The 17335-nt window shown below is 62.4% G+C and overlaps 2 protein-coding genes across 6 annotated transcripts; both read right to left on the bottom strand.

Annotated features, from left to right (window-relative positions):
- Nucleotides 1–3145, bottom strand: RAX2 (retina and anterior neural fold homeobox 2). Its single transcript, XM_036459972.2, has 2 exons — nt 2295–3145; nt 1–1749 (listed from the first exon to the last, which is right to left on the bottom strand). Exons 1-2 carry the CDS (start codon nt 2508–2510, stop codon nt 1414–1416), a joined length of 552 nt encoding a protein of 183 aa, XP_036315865.1. The 5' UTR covers nt 2511–3145; the 3' UTR covers nt 1–1413.
- A 4592-nt stretch (nt 3146–7737) lies between these two features.
- Nucleotides 7738–16340, bottom strand: MATK (megakaryocyte-associated tyrosine kinase). Of its 5 annotated transcripts, none has more exons than XM_045589067.1 (13): nt 16261–16340; nt 13432–13490; nt 12986–13099; nt 12779–12894; nt 12478–12697; nt 11956–12049; nt 10819–10884; nt 9395–9494; nt 9230–9314; nt 9051–9124; nt 8752–8947; nt 8278–8364; nt 7738–8181 (listed from the first exon to the last, which is right to left on the bottom strand). In XM_045589067.1, exons 2-13 carry the CDS (start codon nt 13438–13440, stop codon nt 7942–7944), a joined length of 1401 nt encoding a protein of 466 aa, XP_045445023.1. In that variant the 5' UTR covers nt 13441–13490; nt 16261–16340; the 3' UTR covers nt 7738–7941. The 5 variants fall into 5 exon arrangements, with proteins under 5 accessions (XP_045445023.1, XP_045445025.1, XP_036315805.1 ...); XM_045589069.1 differs by lacking the exon at nt 16261–16340 and adding an exon at nt 15232–15446 and having other exon boundaries at nt 11911–12049; XM_036459912.2 differs by lacking the exon at nt 16261–16340 and adding an exon at nt 14799–14986 and having other exon boundaries at nt 11911–12049; nt 13432–13469.
- Nucleotides 16341–17335: the final 995 nt, after the last annotated feature.

Here is a 17335-nt window from a genome sequence, read left to right on the forward strand (position 1 = left end):
TCTGCACTTGCTGTGCCTGTTGCCTGGGTTGCTCTCCCCCATGGCTCCCTCCGCCTCCTCCTGCTCTGTGCTCTGAGGCCCCTCCGTGCGGCCTCCCACCGTGTTAAACCCCCACCTGCACTCCCGTTCGCCCTCCCAGTGGTGTTCTCCCTAGCATTTACCACCAGCTGGCGTTTCACATTTTATTTATTTTTTAATTATGCATCTGGTCTCTCCCACTGGAGTGGCAGGTCCATTAGGACAGGGTATTTATCTGTTTGTTTAGTGTGTGTCCCTATCGCTTACTGGATTTTTTTGTTGCTGTCATTAATCCTCACCCGGGGATGTTTTTGAAGATATTTTTAGAGAGAGTGGAAGGATAGAAAGATAGAAACATCAATGTGAGAGAGACACATCACAACCAAGCCTCCAAACGGCCCTCACTGGGGCCAGGGATTAAGCCTGCAACAAGGCACATGCCCAGGACCCTTCAGTCCGCGGGCCAACGCTCAACCCACTGAGCCAAACCTAGGCCCTATTGCTTCCTGGATGAATGGATGGATGAATTAGTGAAGTGAGTTGGACAGAACAAATGCTAGTCCTCCCACCCGTGGGTGCCCCAGCCCACCCTCGCTGGGCTGGGAGATGTAACGGGGTCTCTGGCCGATGGGGGCGTGAGCCACACTTTGAGTCATGGAGGGAACAAGGACAGGGATGGGCAGTACTTGCCAGCCTCAGCCTGGTCCCCCTTCGCCCCGGCCTGGGTCCAGTTGCTTCCAGAGCGAGCAGGGACCCAGTGATGCCTGGGGCCACGGAGTCAGGCAGGGAGAGTCCCTGTTGGCTGTGGCCTCCGGAAACTGGCTTCCCATCTCGGTTGCCTCCCTGTAAAATGGGCGGGTCCTCACCTGGTGGGCTCCGGCCAGGAGCACACCCCAGGAGCACACCGGGAGGAAGCAGCTGGGCCTGAGCTGCTCTGTGTTAGATATGTCTCGGAGAGGGAGGCCCTGAGAGCTGGGTGGCTGTGCTGGTGAAGGATTAGCAGGGATTTAGACTCGTGGACTCGAAGAATTAAGGTATTGGTGGCTCCCGATTACAGCCTTAGCGTCCCAGAGCCTCTGAACCCACCCACCCACACACTTCCCTGAGACAGACGGCACCGAGGCCCGAGGAGGGGCAGAGACTCGCTGAGGCCACCCAGAACCCGCCTCCCTGGCCTGGAAGTCCTATGGCCGCCGCCTGTCCAGTCTCCCTGAAAGGCAGGGTGGGGTGGCGTGGGGACCTGGCCTGGGCGGCCACAGACATGGAGGGTGGGGATGGGCAGTCTCTCCTCATCGATAGGCTGGCCTGCTGGTGGACTGCTCCGTGACCTTGGCCTGGATCTGGCATCCCAGGCCCTCGGGACTGGCCGGAGAGGGAGACGGGTAGGCACCAGGCTCACACCGATGGCCAGGCCCCGTCCAGAGCCTGTGCGTGCTCCTTGGCCAGGAGCCGAATGGACGCCTCCTCCAGAGTGAAGCCTTCCATGAAGGCGGAACCGAAGGCGTGAGGCCCAGATGCCGGCAGCCTCGGGGCTGGGCCCAGCAGGTGCGTGAGGCCTGGCCTGGCCGGTGGCCCGGGGCTCAGCCAGGGCTCCAGGGGCAGTGGGATGGCTGGAGGGTGGGCAAAGGGCAGTGCTGGGGCCTCCGGGAGCCTCGAGGCTGCCACAGCCCCGGAGCCGGACTCCAGACGCTCCTGGCGCCGCCACTTGGCCCGACGGTTCTGGAACCACACCTGGAAGCAGCAAGAGGGTGCCTGCAGCCCAGAGCAGTGGGGAGGGGTCCCGCCCTGGGCCTCCGAGCCCCGAAGGTTCTGCCTGCTGTCTGACCTGGCTGCCTCCCTGCTGCAGTGCCGTGTTCCTTATGGTGCTTCAGGCTGTCCTGAGAGAAGAGGCCCTGCCTCACGCCCATCACCTCACCTAAGACTTTCCGGACTCTCGTTCTCCTCACCGTTCTCTAACCAGGCCCCTCCGGTCTTCCCGCCTTTGATCAGGGAGTGCAAACTTCACAAGCTCTTCCTCAGCTTCATCTTCTGGGTTCGCCTTCCACCCAGCTCACCCAGCTCGATGGGCAAACTTCTAACCTAACCGCTGCACATCCTGGCGCATGCTGTTTGGGTGCCTAGAAGAATGCCCTTTCTCCTTTCTAGCTGGCAAACTCCCACTCGGATGTCATAGCCCCAGCCCCCAATCCCCTCCGGGCACCTTCCGTTCCTCTTCCACCCATGCCCCGGGAGGGTCCCTCTCTGGCTCCGCTCCCTCCCGGCACTGGGGGCCTCACCTGCACCCGCACCTCCGGGAGGTGCACCTTGGCCGCCAGCTCCTCGCGGCTGTACACGTCGGGGTAGTGGGAGGCCTCGAAGGCCCGCTCCAGCTGGTGCAGCTGGAACGTGGTGAAGGTGGTGCGGCTCCTCCGGTGCTTCCTCCTCGGGGCCTCCTCGCAGGGGGCCGGCCCCCCGCCCTCAGCCTCGGGCCCCTCGCCGGGACCCACGAACATGGCTCCTCCTCGCCACCTCCTGGTGGGACAGCGGGAGGGACTGCCAGCTGGGGCGGGCGGGGGAGCCCCCGTACCTCTGGGTCTGGAGTGTGATGTGCAGGGCTCTCCTCTCACAATGTCCTACGTCCATCCTGCCTCCCGCAGTCCTGTCTGTTGATTTCAAATTGTCTCATTCTGTCTCTGTCTCCACTCCCTTCTAACTTTCCTCTCTGTCCCCCACCTCTGTTCCTCTTTCCTTCTGGAACTCTCCCTGACTTCCCCTCTCTCCCCACGTCTTCATCTTTCTGTTTGCCTCCCCTGGTGTCTGGGATCCCAGGAAAGCAGGCGGGGACTCTGCTCCCGTGCAGTGCTCCTCACCCCAGTCCTCTGCCCTCGGGGGCTTCCTGCACCCCCAGCTGCCCCCGTGCCTGCCTGGCGCACCTGCCCAGCCCGCACCACCCTGGCAGCGCCTCTTCAGCCCAGGTGCCCACAGGCCCAGTGGCCTGTCCCAGCCAGCCGGTGGGGGGGGATTAGTATTAATACAAGGTGATTAATTGAGGTGGCCCCTTCCATCTGGCTGCCCTGAGCCGCCGAGGGAGGAGGGCCAGGCAGGCGGAGGACTGGGGAGGGGCTGGGGTTGAGGGGACGCTGTGGACCTGGGTCCTCTGCCCCTTGCAGTAGGACAGCAATAAGGGCCTCCCAGGCTCTGGGGCTGTTTTCCTGGCTGTAAGACACGGACACCGGGCCCTGCCCACCCCCTGGGGCTCTTAGTGGGACTCGGTGAGGTGTTAAAGGAAAGGGCACATTGTGGTCAGCGCATAGTCAGTGCTCAGTGTCTGCCCGCCCTTCCTGGTTTTATCCGCGGGGGCAGAAAAAGGCCCTCAGACTCACGTCAGCGGAGCTGGGGAAGCAGAGCCCCAAAAGCTGAAGGCATCTTTAGGTGGCTGCTTGGCCCCTGAACAGGGCATGGCTTAGGGGCATTTAGCTAGGCTTTGAGATGTGAACAAACATGTATTGAGCACTTAATTGTATACCAGTGAACAAAACAGACCCAAATCTTGGAGTGACATCTGAGTTGGGAGATGACCAGCAGCTATATAAGTAAAATATAGTGTCAAGTGGTGAGGGGTAAAGAGAGGAAGCTCAAGCAGGAGAGGGAAGGGGGCTGTGTGTGTGTGTGGGGGGTGTTCTTTTAAGGAAAGTGATCAGAATGGGGGATGAGGGCAAGGCTGCAGATTCTGGACAAGACGGGGCGTGAATGGGGGGGGGGGTGTGTGCTAGGGAGCCATGGGAGGTTGTAGAGCAGGGGAGGGACACAGACCATATTATGGATGAGTCCCTGCTTTGGAGATAGGAGGGGGGTGGGATTGTCACAGAACTAGTGGCCGGAGAGCTGGAGCAGGACCCAGGGGACGACCCTGAGACTGGCTGGCCAGCCCTCCAAATCCAAGAAGCCTGGGGGCTCAGGCAAGGGGGCCCCGAAAACCCAGAGGAGGAGGGGCCGGGGGAGCCCTGAAAATCGGTTGCTGGATTTAGTGGAGGCCAGGCCCTCAGATGGCCTGGGGAGCGATTACAAGAGAAAGCAGAGATCTTTCTGGAACGTTGGGAGAGACACACAGACAGTGTCAGGCACCTCCCTGCCCCCAGAAAAGGGGTGATGGCCCTGGAGGAATCGGGTCCAACTGCAGGGACCGGCGGCCGTGGAGGAGGAGCCGGCCAGGGCTCCCGTGTGCCATGTGGAGGGCTGAGGTCGGGAGGCCGGGCCGGGCTCCGTGTGCCATGCGGAGGGATGGGTCGGGAGACCCGGCCGGGCTCCGTGTGCCACGCGGAGGGCTGGGCCAGGAGGCCGGGCCGGGCTCCGTGTGCCATGCGGAGGGCTGGGCCAGGAGGCCGGGCCGGGGTCCGTGTGCCATGTGAGGGCTGAGGTGGGGAGGCCGGGCCGGGGTCCGTGTGCCATGCGAGGGCTGAGGTCGGGAGGCCGGGCCGGGCTCCGTGTGCCATGCGAGGGCTGAGGTCGGGAGGCCGGGCCGGGGTCCGTGTGCCATGCGGAGGGCTGGGCCAGGAGGCCGGGCGGGCTCCGTGTGCCATGTGGAGGGCTGGGCCAGGAGGCCGGGCCGGGGTCCGTGTGCCATGTGGAGGGCTGAGGTGGGGAGGCCGGGCCGGGCTCCGTGTGCCATGCGAGGGCTGAGGTCGGGAGGCCGGGCCGGGGTCCGTGTGCCATGTGAGGGCTGAGGTCGGGAGGCCGGGCCGGGCTCCGTGTGCCATGTGAGGGCTGAGGTGGGGAGGCCGGGCCGGGCTCCGTGTGCCATGTGGAGGGCTGGGCCAGGAGGCCAGGCCGGGGTCCGTGTGCCATGCGGAGGGCTGAGGTGGGGAGGCCGGGCCGGGCTCCGTGTGCCATGCGGAGGGCTGAGGTGGGGAGGCCGGGCCGGGCTCCGTGTGCCATGCGAGGGCTGAGGTCGGGAGGCCGGGCCGGGGTCCGTGTGCCATGTGAGGGCTGAGGTGGGGGGGCCGGGCCGGGCTCCGTGTGCCATGTGAGGGCTGAGGTCAGGAGGCCCGGCCGGGGTCCGTGTGCCATGCGGAGGGCTGGGGTCCGTGTGCCATGCGGAGGGCCGGGGTCCGTGTGCCATGCGGAGGGCTGGGCCGGGAGGCCGGGCCGGGCTCCGTGTGCCATGTGAGGGCTGAGGTCGGGAGGCGCGCAGGCCGCAGAGAAGAGGTTCTGAGCCCAGGCGCTGGGCGGCTCCTGGTTCCCAGGCCCTCCCAGGACTCAGCAGGCCGACTGACGGGCTCTGCGCTCCACAGCCCCAGAGTATCCTATGGGGCCGGCAGGTAATCCCCTAATTGCTTCATCAGGTAAAACGTTAACAAGCTGCTCAGTTCTCTCAGGCCCCAATTAGCTAATTGGCCTCCCTGGTTAAGAGGCTGCAGACGGGATCCCGGTCAGGTGCAGGGAGCTTTCTTGATTAGCAGGATGTGGCTGACGGTGCAGATGCTGATGCTGTGTCAGCTTAGAGGGCCGATTGGGGGCGGGGCGGGCAGGACCCAGGGACTAGCAGTCCCTCAAACCGGATTAGGCAGAGAGGGTGTGTGTGTGTGGAGGGAGGGGTGAGTGTGTGTGTGTGTGTGTGTGTGTGTGTGTGGAGGGAGGGGTGAGTGTGTGTGTGTGTGTGTGGAGGGAGGGGTGTGTGTGTGGAGGGAGGGTGTGTGTGTGTGTGTGTGTGTGTGGAGGGAGGGGTGTGTGTGTGGAGGGAGGGTGTGTGTGTGTGTGTGTGTGTGTGGAGGGAGGGTGTGTGTGTGTGTGTGGAGGGAGGGGTGTGTGTGTGTGTGTGTGTGTGGAGGGAGGGTGTGTGTGTGTGTGTGTGGAGGGAGGGTGTGTGTGTGTGTGTGTGGAGGGAGGGTGTGTGTGTGTGTGTGTGTGTGTGGAGGGAGGGGTGTGTGTGTGTGTATGTGGAGGGAGGGGTGTGTGTGTGTGTGTGTGTGTGTGTGGAGGGAGGGTGTGTGTGTGTGTGTGTGTGGAGGGAGGGGTGTGTGTGTGTGTGTGTGGAGGGAGAGATGTGTGTGTGGAGGGAGGGGTGTGTGTGTGGAGGGAGGGTGTGTGTGTGTGTGTGTGTGTGTGTGGAGGGAGGGTGTGTGTGTGTGGAGGGAGGGGGTGTGTGTGTGTGTGTGTGTGTGTGGAGGGAGGGGTGTGTGTGTGTGTGTGTGTGTGTGGAGGGAGGGTGTGTGTGTGTGTGTGGAGGGAGGGGTGTGTGTGTGTGTGTGTGTGTGGAGGGAGGGGTGAGTGTGTGTGTGTGTGTGTGTGGAGGGAGGGGTGTGTGTGTGGAGGGAGGGGTGAGTGTGTGTGTGTGTGTGTGTGTGGAGGGAGGGGTGTGTGTGTGGAGGGAGGGTGTGGGTGTGTGTGTGTGTGTGTGGAGGGAGGGTGTGTGTGTGTGGAGGGAGGGTGTGTGTGTGTGTGTGTGTGTGGAGGGTGTGTGTGTGTGTGTGGAGGGAGGGTGTGTGTGTGTGTGTGGAGGGAGGGGTGTGTGTGTGTGTGTGTGTGGAGGGAGGGGTGTGTGTGTGTGTGTGTGTGTGTGGGGGGGGGGTGTGTGTGTGTGTGTGTGTGTGGAGGGAGGGGTGTGTGTGTCTGTGTGGAGGGAGGGGTGTGTGTGTGGAGGGAGGGAGGGGTGTGTGTGTGTGGAGGGAGGGTGTGTGTGTGTGTGTGGAGGGAGGGGTGTGTGTGTGTGTGTGTGTGTGTGGAGGGAGGGAGGGGTGTGTGTGTGGAGGGAGGGGTGTGTGTGTGGAGGGAGGGGTGTGTGTGTGGAGGGAGGGGTGTGTGTGTGCAGGGAGGGTGTGTGTGTGTGTGTGTGTGTGTGTGTGTGTGGGAGGGGTGTGTGTGTGGAGGGAGGGGTGTGTGTGTGCGCATGCGAGCGCTCTCTCTCTGCCTCTCTAGCCTCCCACCCTTTATTCCTCCCTTAGGAAGAATCACTGAACCCTGTCAGGTGCTGGTGGGGAAATTGAGTCAGAAGGACTAGCGGCCCCTGCAGCTAGTGGGAGAGCAGTGTAACTTCCGGGCACGTTTCTAGCTAAGGTGGGGTGGGCCAGCATAGGTGAGAGGGCATACTGGGGCCTGGTGTTTCCTCTCCATCTTGAGGGGTCCTGGGTGGGACAGCATCCAGCCTGTCCCAAGAGCCCCGCCAGGCATCCTAGAGGCTGTCTGGATGCGAATGTCCACCAAGATGGTGACAGTCACAGCAATAACTGTGTGCACTCAGCCCTCACCTTCTCCCCACTCTGGGTCCTTACAACACCTCCCCCCAAGATTCCTGATCATAGGTGGGCCCAGGTAGGGGACCAAGCCCCCCACACAGCTAAGGGGTAAGTCAAGATCGAACCTGGGGCGCCAGCCCAGAGCCCAGACCCTCACCAGAGAGGACAAGGAGGCAGGGCTCCGGCAGGCGCTCCGCTGGGTTTTCCTGGGGCTCCAGGTGGCAGGGTTAGACGGTTGGGCTATGACAGCTGGAGGATGTTGGGGGGCGGGGGCCTGTGGGTAATGGCAAGGGGTCCACGGGGAGGCTGTCATCTCTGGCCTGGAGTCTCCCGGTCCATCCCAGGGGTTTGTGTCCCCAGCGGCTGCCAGTGGGCCATGGCTGGGCAGACCCCTCAGTGGGCAGACGACTGGCAGGCTGATTGTCCCGAGCTGAATGATGGGGGCAGTGTGGATGCCCCGGGCCAAGAAGATGTTGGGGGTCGCAGAGAGAGACTCAGAGGCCCCCAGTTCTTGGAACCAGTCTTTATCGAGGCACCAATCCTCCTCCGTGGGCCTGTGGTAGCCAGGGGCTGCCCAAGCCCCCACAAGGGCCTGCTTCTGTGCTGTGAGCCTGGCGGGCAGCTGTGGGCCCAAGCCTCCTTAGGCCCGGCTGTGTCCCCACCCTGAGCCCCCCACTGTCTGTCCTCTGGGCCACGGCCCCACCAGGCAGGGTCAAGGCTCCTGGCTGCGGGGCAGGGCGGAGCCATCAGCGTCCTGTCCTTCGCCGTGGCCGGTGGCACCCGCGCTGCGCAGCTCCCGGGCCAGCTTCTCGGCCAGTTTTCGGAAGGTTGGCCGGCGGGCAGGCTCCGCCTCCCAGCAGCTGCTCATGAGGGTGTGGACAGGGCCTGGGCAGCCCTCAGGGGGCTCCATGCGGTACCCCTTCTCCACAGCCTCCGTCACCTCCTTCAGCGACTGTGGGCAGAGGGCACACCCATGTGGGCTGCGGCTCGGGGCTGTGCCCCAGCCCCGCATGGAACCCAGTGCCTCCCCCACCCAGGCCATGCTCACCATCTTGGGGTACGGAGCCCGGCCATATGAGAAGACCTCCCATAGCAGCACCCCGAAACTCCAGACATCGGACTTGCTGGAGAATTTCTGTGGGGCCCAAGACCAGGGTGAGGCGGGACCCTTCAAGGTTTCGGCTCCAGTCCCTGATTCTCCCGGGAATTCCCCTTGGGTTGACCTGCCCTCTCCGGTCTCTTCCCAACAGACCCCATTTCCTGAGTCCTTGCCCCTTTGCCCAAGGGCAGGCCAGGTGTAGAGCAGGGAGTTGGCTGGCTCTCTTTGCCCTCAGCACTGAGCCCAGAAACGGGAGACGGGCCCAGACAGGGTCACACACAAGAGAGACCAGATGGAAACTAAAAAGGACGACGATGGGCCAAGGACTCAGTGGGGAGGCAGCGGCATTCCCCTGGGAGGCTCAGAGGGGCGAAGGCACGTGCCCAGGGTCCCGCTGTGGAGCTGGGGCGGAGGGGCGCTCACCCCGTGTTTGAGCGCCTCAGGCGCTGTCCACTTGACGGGCAGTCGGCTGGCGTCCAGCCCCTTCCGCTCGGCCTTGGCCAGGCCGAAGTCGCTGACCTTGGCCACCAGGTCCTCCGAGATGAGGATGTTGCGGGCGGCCAGGTCTCGATGCACCAGCTTCTTGCTCTCCAGGTACTCCATGCCCTCGGCCACGTGCCTGGGCGGGGAGGGGAGTCTTTGACCTCCCCAGGCCGGGCTCCTTCCTGCGTTTCTCCTTGACCTTGGGGAGCCCCTTCCCCGCCCACCGGGGCCCCACTCACAGGGAAAACTGCAGGAGCTGCGGGGTGTTCACGAGGGCCCGGCCCCGCGTTCGGAGGAAGTTCACCAGGTTGCCCTGGGGCGGCGGGGAGGGAGGAAGACATGGGGCTCGGGTTCGAGGCTTCTTGGCTGCCTCTCCAAGCCCCACCTGCACCCCCTCCCGCCTCTCAGCTCGCCGTACCTTGCTCACGTGCTCCATGACGATGTAGAGGCCCTGGTGCAGGATCACGCCCAGCAGACGCACCAGGTTCTTGTGCTGCATCTTCCTGTGGGGCGACAGAGGAGCGGGTGAAGGCGCGGCTAGAACCCCCTCCCCCAGGGCGCCCAAACCCCACCGGGGACTCACGTCATGACGGCTGTCTCGTCCAGGAAGGCCTGGGCTGTCACATCGCACTTGATGTTCTTCACGGCCACCTTCTGGCCCAGGTACTCGCCCTGCAGGACGGCTGTGGGGTGGGGTGGAGCAGACAAAGGGACATCCCACTCACACTGACCCCATGTACACCAGCACGGCCTCAGGTCCTGGGCCTGGAAACCCTCTTGTCCGTACCACCTCCAAACCCCCAAGCCCCTGATCAAAGAGGATTTAGGGGGCTGCAAACTCTGTCCCTAGGGCCAAATCCAGTTCCATCGGGTGCTTTTGCAAGGCCCATGTGCTCAGAATGGTTTTTATATTATTAAATAGTTCAAAAAATCAAACGAATGTTATTCCATGACACATGAAAATTATAGGGGGGAAATTCAGTGTCTGTAAATAAAGTTTTATTGGCACACAGCCACTCCTGTTGGTTTACCTATCACCTGGGGCTGCTTTCCTGCTACAAATGCAGAGCTGAGCAGATGTGACAGATGTCTGGCCTGCAAAGCCAAAAATATTTGCCCTCCGGCCCTTTACAGAGAAGTCTAAAGCCCTAGAGAAGTGGTTCTCAACCTTCCTAATGCCATGACCCTTTAATACAGTTCCTCATATTGTGCAGATTTTCATTGCTACTTCATAACTGTAATTTTGCTACTGTTAATGAATCCTAATGTAAATATCTGTGTTTTCTGATGGTCTTAGGCTCTACAGTAGGGGTGTCGAACTCAATCAGAGAAGGGGCCAAAATCTAAAATCCAGCCTAAATCGCGGGCCGAATGGTTTACTGAACAGTCATAAACTGTCATTGTGATGGAAACGCAGCGGAGTGCAGTGATGACAGCACGGTGCGGGCCACATTGCAAGGCCTGGCGGGACGGATTTGGCCCGCGGGCCTTGTGTTTGACACATGTGCTCTACAGCGACCCAGAGGTCGTGACCCACAGGTTGAGAACGCTGCTGTGGAGCCTAAGACCATCGGAAAACACAGATATTTACATCAGGATTCATTAACAGTAGCAAAATTACAGTTATGAAGTAGCAACAAAATTAATTTTATGGTTGGGGGTCACCACAACATGAGGAACTGAATTAGAAAGGCTGAGAACCACTGCCCAAGAGCCTTCCAGAATAATCATTTCAGGGAATGGCTTTCCAAGCACAGGGACCAGCATGTACAAGAGGCTGCAGGTGTGAGGGATTCGCATTCACAGGGTGTCTGCCTGAGTTCATTTACTCCTCATGACAGCTGTTGTCAACCCCTTTCACAGAGAGGAAGCCGAGACTCAGGGGAGTGGTTTGCCTTCAGCTGCGGAGCGAGTAGGTATTAAACATGGATGTGAATTCATCTCTGTGACTCCAAAAACTTGAAGCCCCCAACTTCCTCCAGCTCACCAGGCCACGCCCCTACTCACCTCCAAACTCCCCCTCTCCGATTTGCGCGCCCAGGGTCAAATGCTGCAGGTCCAATAGCCAGCCAGCTGCGGGCAAAGGCCCGGTCAGAGAGGTCACAGGCTTCCCCGCCCCTCCCAGCAGGGCGCCACCCGGGGAGGCCAGAGGGTGTCTCCCACAGCTGGGTGCTGGGTGGTGTCTCCTGTTTGGGTGGCTGCTATTCCCAGTCATGGTCCAAAGGGCATGGCTGACACAGCCCGCTCCTGATACCAGGCATGTGGTCAAAGGCAACAGAGCCCACCCTTCAGGGCTGCCCGTCTCTTCTACCTGGAGGCTGTGTCCCTTTAAATACTCCTCCCTTTACAGTCCTTTACCTCTGGCCTCCCAAGGACACACACTGAGCAAAATACAATAGGCGTGGAGAACGGTAAAGCTTCTGGAACCTCGGAAAGATTCCTGTGCTCCGGCCTCCCTGACCGCTTGTCCCGGCAGGCCAGGGTTCTCTCCTCTAACGCAGGCCCCTGCCCTCCACACCAGGAGCCCTTCGGCACCAGCCTCCCCCCGCCCCCGGGCGCCATCCCCAAGATGTCCAGACTTCCCCAGGAGAAATACATGCTTCCAAGGAGACATCATGACCGAGAGGTTCCACAAACTGTAGGGGGTGGCTAGAGTACGGGGCTTTTGCTTTGGGACTTGAGGATTGATGATTTCACTGCACAGAAGCTGGAAAAGCATTCCAGCCGAAGGGAACAGAATGCACAGCAGCACGGAGGCATGAGAGGAAATGAGTCACAAGAGGACTGGTGAATGGAGGAGGGGCCCACAGATGAAGCAGGAAAGAAGGCTCAGCCACAAGGGAAGGTTGTGGAAGGCGGTGGAGCCGCAGGGCCCCCCCTTTCAGCAGGGAGCGATGTGGGTGGGCTTGCAGGGTGAAAACTGCCTTTGGGACCAGAGGGACCGGGTCAGGAAGCAGGGGGACTGCCCCCCTGGGAGGAGGTGGTCTGATGGGAGGGCCTGAGAGGCCAGGAGGGGGCATGAAGGGCATGTGGAGGGTAGGTGGGTGGAGGTCTGGGCCAGGTTTCCGGCTCAGGAGAAGCAGCAGAGGTGGAACCCACTCCATCTCGGGCAGCGAACACGGCGGAGAGGGTGCGGGCCCCTACCCTTGGCCAGCTCTTCCTCCGCCGACTTAGCCCCCTGCTTCCTCTTGGGCTTCACCAGTTTCGTGCAGATGGCCCCCTTGTCCTTGCTGTAATGCTGCAGGGCGGGGAGGGGCAGAGGTGGCGGTGAGTCCGACCCCAGGGTGCGGGGCGTCCCTCATCCTGTTCCCTTCCGGGGTGGGCTCTGGACAGGGTGGGCATGAGCTCATGAGGAGAGGGGTTTGGTTCCCACACGTTGTGTTGGGCTGGTTTCCATGGGGACAGGAAAGATGCAAACTGGGGGGGGGGGGCGGGTAAGAGGAGGATGGCAGGGGCGTCTTTAGATTGGTGTCAACATGGAGGTCCCCAAAGGAGCCGCCCAGTCCCTGGAAGTGGAACCCAGAGAGCTCGGACCACCTATATGGTGGGTGGTCCAGAGGACCGGCTCCTTCTTGCATTGGGGAGCGTGGCTCTGGGGGTCCCCATGTCCATCCAGCGGGGGCTGGGCAGGGCCTGGGGAACACGGGACTCCGGCCTGAGCTGCACCTCCACCATATCCATGAGGTTGCAAAAGCAGGAGGCCTCGTCTATGGTCAGGTGGCCGTCGCGGTGCAGCACACGGTAGTGGATGACTTCGCGGCGGAAGCTCACGCACAGCACGTAGTCCCCGGGGTGCCGCACCGACTCGCGCACCAGGAACAGCCCGTCCTCCGGCGGCTGCAGCAGCTGCACCGCCTCCTGGCCCGAGATCTTCCCGTGGAACCACCTGCGGCGGCAGGGGGGCGGTTGGGCCGGCCGGCCGGGCCTCGATCGCTCACGCCTGGGCCAGCCCCGCCACTCCACTCACGGCATGAGGCTGAGCTTGGGGTCCGCTGAGAGGGCCTCCCGCTCCCGCAGCGCGCCCGCCGCCAGCAGCCCCTCCTGCCCGCTGGCGTGGTGCTTGGCTCGGTACCAGCTCTTGCTCTGCCGGGAGGGAGACGGGGTTGGTCTGGGGGCAGGAGGGGGGGTGGTTCCTGACTGAGTCCCATCCCCAGGCCCTCTGGCTGCAGCTCACCTCACAGGCCTCCAGGATGGTGACCATGTCGCCCTTGTGGAAGGCCAGCTCTCCAGGCTTCGGGCGCGTGTGCTCACACTTGGTGATGCACTGGGTGCCTGGGGCCCAGCGCCTCTGGGTGGGAGGCACAGGGAAGAGGTCAAAGGTGACACGAAGGGGATGCCCCAGGGAGAGAAAGATTGGACTGAGACAGGAGAGTGAGGGAGAAGAGGAGATAAGACAAGGAAGCAGCCAGCAGAGACGCATTCCTCACAAACAGAGGGCACCCAGGACAGGTCAGGAAGGTGAAGGCAATGCAACACCAAAAGGCAGAAAACCCGGAAGACATCAGCCAAAGGGGGCGTGGGCCAGAGTACATCCGCCCTCCCCGTGGAGCTGAGGGCCTGTGGGCATGGACTGAGCTGAGCAAGCGCCAGGGACACGGGCATCCAGGGTGGGGTACTCACTGTGGGCATCCTGGCTGAGAGGGGCCGGAGTGCCAGGCCTGGAGAAAGCCAGGGCTCACCTGGAGGGGGGCAAAGACCACTGGAGAGCAGATTCAAGCCGGGCGAGGGCTCGGGGGCCATCGCTGCCACTGCCAGCCAGGCCAGGGGAGGCACAGCCAGAGGCACGGGGGTGGGAGTTATAAACACGGTTCTCCCAGCCCCTCGGGAAGGTGGTCTTTGCCGAGGGGCCTTCCTCAGCTGAGTCAAAGCCCTTACACATCAGTGAGGAGATCGGGATGCCTGGCCCTACCATTGTTCCAGAAAGGAAACTGAGGCCCAACATGGGCACAGAGCAAGTGGCCACAGGCCGGGAGGAGGGGCACGCCTGGTTCAGGCCCCCGCAGCCCACACAGCGCCCGGGGAGCTCGGTGCCACCTCATCGCGCCTGGTTCTTCCTCTTTTCTGGAAGAGCAGGGCAGGGAAATACGGAATGATTCAAGGTCATTGCCAAGAAACTCTGACCCTATTTGGGGCAGCGCAGCCCTGCTGAGCTCATCGGGCTGGCCCGCTGAACCTCTCTAATCCCCCCACCCCACCCCAACGCCCTCACTGCCCCTCGGGTGGGGATTTTCCCGCCCCTGCCTCCCCCAGCGACCCACCGCAGGTGGCTGGGCCCGCGGGGCGGGTTCCAGGGTGAGTCTCTGCTGCTCCAGTGTGCAACCCCACAAATACCCAGCCCTCCATGGACTCACACACATACGGATCCAGGCACACACAAGCACACAGAGAAACACACACCAGGCGTGGACACAGGTACCCACAGACCCGCAGGTATGCAAGCAAGAGCACGTCCCCCCTACAGACAGGTGTACACACGCATCTACAAATGTATACAGACACGCACACAGGTGCTCAGACATCTGGAAACCTATCTGTGTCTCCCCCCCACATCTCCCCCCCCCACACACACACTGGAACACCTGGGCGCCATACGCTGGGCCACCCGGACAGAGCCGCGCGCAAGGCCGTGCACACGCATCTCAGCCACCCGCGCACCTCCCTCCACGTGGACGCGCGGATGCACACACCGGGGGCACACATACCGGGGGCTCACAGCCGCGCACCCCTGCCCCCCGGAAAACACCCTCCACCCGCCCCGCCGCCCCTAACCACCGCCGCCCCAGCCCGACCCGCCGCGCCCCGGACGCGCACACGAGTGCGCACGCCGGCCCCCCGGTGCACGCCCGGGTCCCCGGGGGCCTCCTCCGCACCCGGCGGTCCACCCCGCGCCCCCGCCGCCGCCGGCGCCGGCTCACCTGCTCAGAGGGAGTCTCCGGGCCGCGCCCCGCCCCCGCCCCCCGGCAGGCCCCGGCGCCCCGGCTGCGCACCCCGAGGCCGCCCTGGCCGCACAACTTGGAGCAAGTTGCTCCGTTTCCTCATTTTGGGCGGGGTGAGGTGGGCTGGGTGGGGGCCGGGGACTGCGGCCCGGAGGCCCCGCGGGTCCTAGCGCCGGTCGTTCCGGGATCCGCTCCGCGCGCCGCCGGCCCCTCCCGCAGGCCGGGCGGGCGGGGACGGAGGCGGTCACCGCTCCGCACCGCTTCCTGGCCCGAGGCCGCGGCGCGCACCTCCTCCTCCCCGCCCGCCCCCCCCCCCCATGCCCGAAGGCAAAGGCCTTGGAGCTCCGAGCAGGTGCCGCAGCGCGCCCCGCGGAAGGGGGGGAATGAGCGGCGTGGCGGGGAGGTAAGCAACTCTGCGATCCCAACGCCCCCAGTCACCTCTTCTGCGGGGCGCTGGGACCGCAGCGTTCACTTCATTCATTACCTGTCGTTGTAAAGGGCTGCTGGTGCCTGGCGCAGGGGAAGCGTTCCACATATGCCCACCGCTTTCTCACGACCGGCCGTCCTCATCAGTAAGGGAGATTGGAGCCGGAGGGCACAATGCCCTGTGGCACCGAGGCCTCACCCAGGTGGAGCAGCCTCCTCTGGAGAATCACGGCCAGGGGCCGGCCCAGCTGTGCGGGAGGCAGGGCTGCCCCGGTCCGCGCCTCCACTTCTTCCTGCCCCGCTGGGCAGCGCTGGCCTCCCTTCACAGGACAGCGGGAGGGGCCCTGGGTGACCATGCCCTGGGCCTGGCCCGGAGCATGGCTCTGCGGGCTCCCTCGCGGCTCCTTCTAATGCAGGAGCCCCCCTGGAAGAGCTCATCTCGGGAGAGCGATGAACGTAGGTACCCACATAACCTGGCTCCCCGTTTAGCCTTGTGACTCCACAGGGCTTGGTGGCCATGCCTCCAGGGCATCGCGGGGTTTCTGGGAATAGTGGACCACTGCTGAGAATCACAGAACATCCACGTGATGGAATACTATGCACAAAAAGCCAGGAAACGATTAAAGTGCTACAATCTACCGTTGTTGAAAGCCGCCACCACCAGGATGTGACGGTGCAAACGATCCCATTGGTGACGCCCGGGAGAGGGAAGTGCCAGGAGGGGCCCCTCCAACTGGCAGCGGGGTTCTCCTCAGCGAGGGGAGTGGCGGGAGGAGAGGGTGGAGAGGACCGTTCCTGCCTGGGGTGTAGTTTATTCCGGGGCGGGGGGGTAGTGTTTGCTCAGAGGAGCCTCTGAGAACAGCCCTCCTGAGCAGGGCTCCTGCTCCACAGATCCGGCTGCGGGATGGTCCCGGCTCCGCCCCCAGCCCTGCCTCCCAGCCACCAGCATAGGGCTGGGCTCCTGCAGCTGGCATCTGTCAGGTGATGAAGGCCCGCCATATAAGGCAAACCATCATCACTTGCCAGAAATAGAAATGCAGCATCCAAACAGCCAAAGCAGAGACCGACAGCATCATTCGATTCTCACCAGAGACGGCCCCCAGGCCCTGCGGTGGAGGCCTGCCTTCTCTCCGCTCAGCAAGGACAGCAGCCAAGATGTTAACATGCCCTGGCACCCCGTGGAGGCTTTCTCCTTGACGCGGTCTGAGAGGCCGGAAGAGTTTCTGAGCCAGAGAGGCCGGAAGAGTATCTGAGCCGGCTGCCTTTCTCCCTCTGTGAGTGGATACTCAGCGTCTGAGTAACACCCTCCCCAGGGCGCTCAGGGGTCCTGTCCCATGGTCAGAGAAAGCAAAAGTGTTGATACAGGGGAAGGACAGACTTAAGGAGACACTGTCAGATGCCCGAATCTCCCAGGGCTGGCCCAGGGCCCAGGGAACCCCCCAAGGTGTGGACAGGGGCACCCTGGGCTGTGCCTAACTCTTAAGGTATAAATTTGAGTCCAGCCAAAACCAGTTTGGCTCAGTGGAGAGAGCATCTGCCTGCGGACTGAAAGGTCCCGGGTTCGATTCCAGTCAAGGGCATGTACCTTGGTTGCAGGCATGTCCCAGGTGGGGAGTGTGCAGAAGCAGCTGGTCCAAGTTTCTCTCATCGATGTTTCTAACTCTCTATCCCTCTCCCTTTCTCTCTGTAAGAAAAAAAATCAATAAAATATACTTTTAAAAAAATTTGAGTCCATAGTTTATTTAGGTCAGAACTACTGAAGGGGTGAGCTTCCCATCCCTGGAGGCATCCAAGAATTGACCACGTTGAATTCCAATTCCCAGACATGGCAACGCCAGTGTCTCCTGCCTGCTGCCAAGAGCTGGGGGACTCTCCCTCCCTCACCTGCCTGAAGCCAGCTGGTAGCCACATCATCGGATCAGACCCCAGAATTTCCCCGTCCCAGGCTCTTCTCCCTCCGTATTTAGTCCTGTCAACTTGGTTCCAGAAATTCTGTGACCTTCCCCAGGCCACCCATCTGGGTCTGGCTGGTGATACAGCAGCTCCTCCCTGGCCTTCCGGCTGCCTCTAGGTTTTCTCCCTGCCACCACTCACCTTCCATTTTGTCACCAAGGGAGGAGAATGTGACTGTGGCCCTCCCCTGCCTTAAATTCCTCCCAGCT

This window comes from Pipistrellus kuhlii, unplaced genomic scaffold (genome assembly GCF_014108245.1).
Source record: "Pipistrellus kuhlii isolate mPipKuh1 unplaced genomic scaffold, mPipKuh1.p scaffold_m20_p_30, whole genome shotgun sequence".
In the NCBI taxonomy this organism is placed as follows: domain Eukaryota; kingdom Metazoa; phylum Chordata; class Mammalia; order Chiroptera; family Vespertilionidae; genus Pipistrellus; species Pipistrellus kuhlii.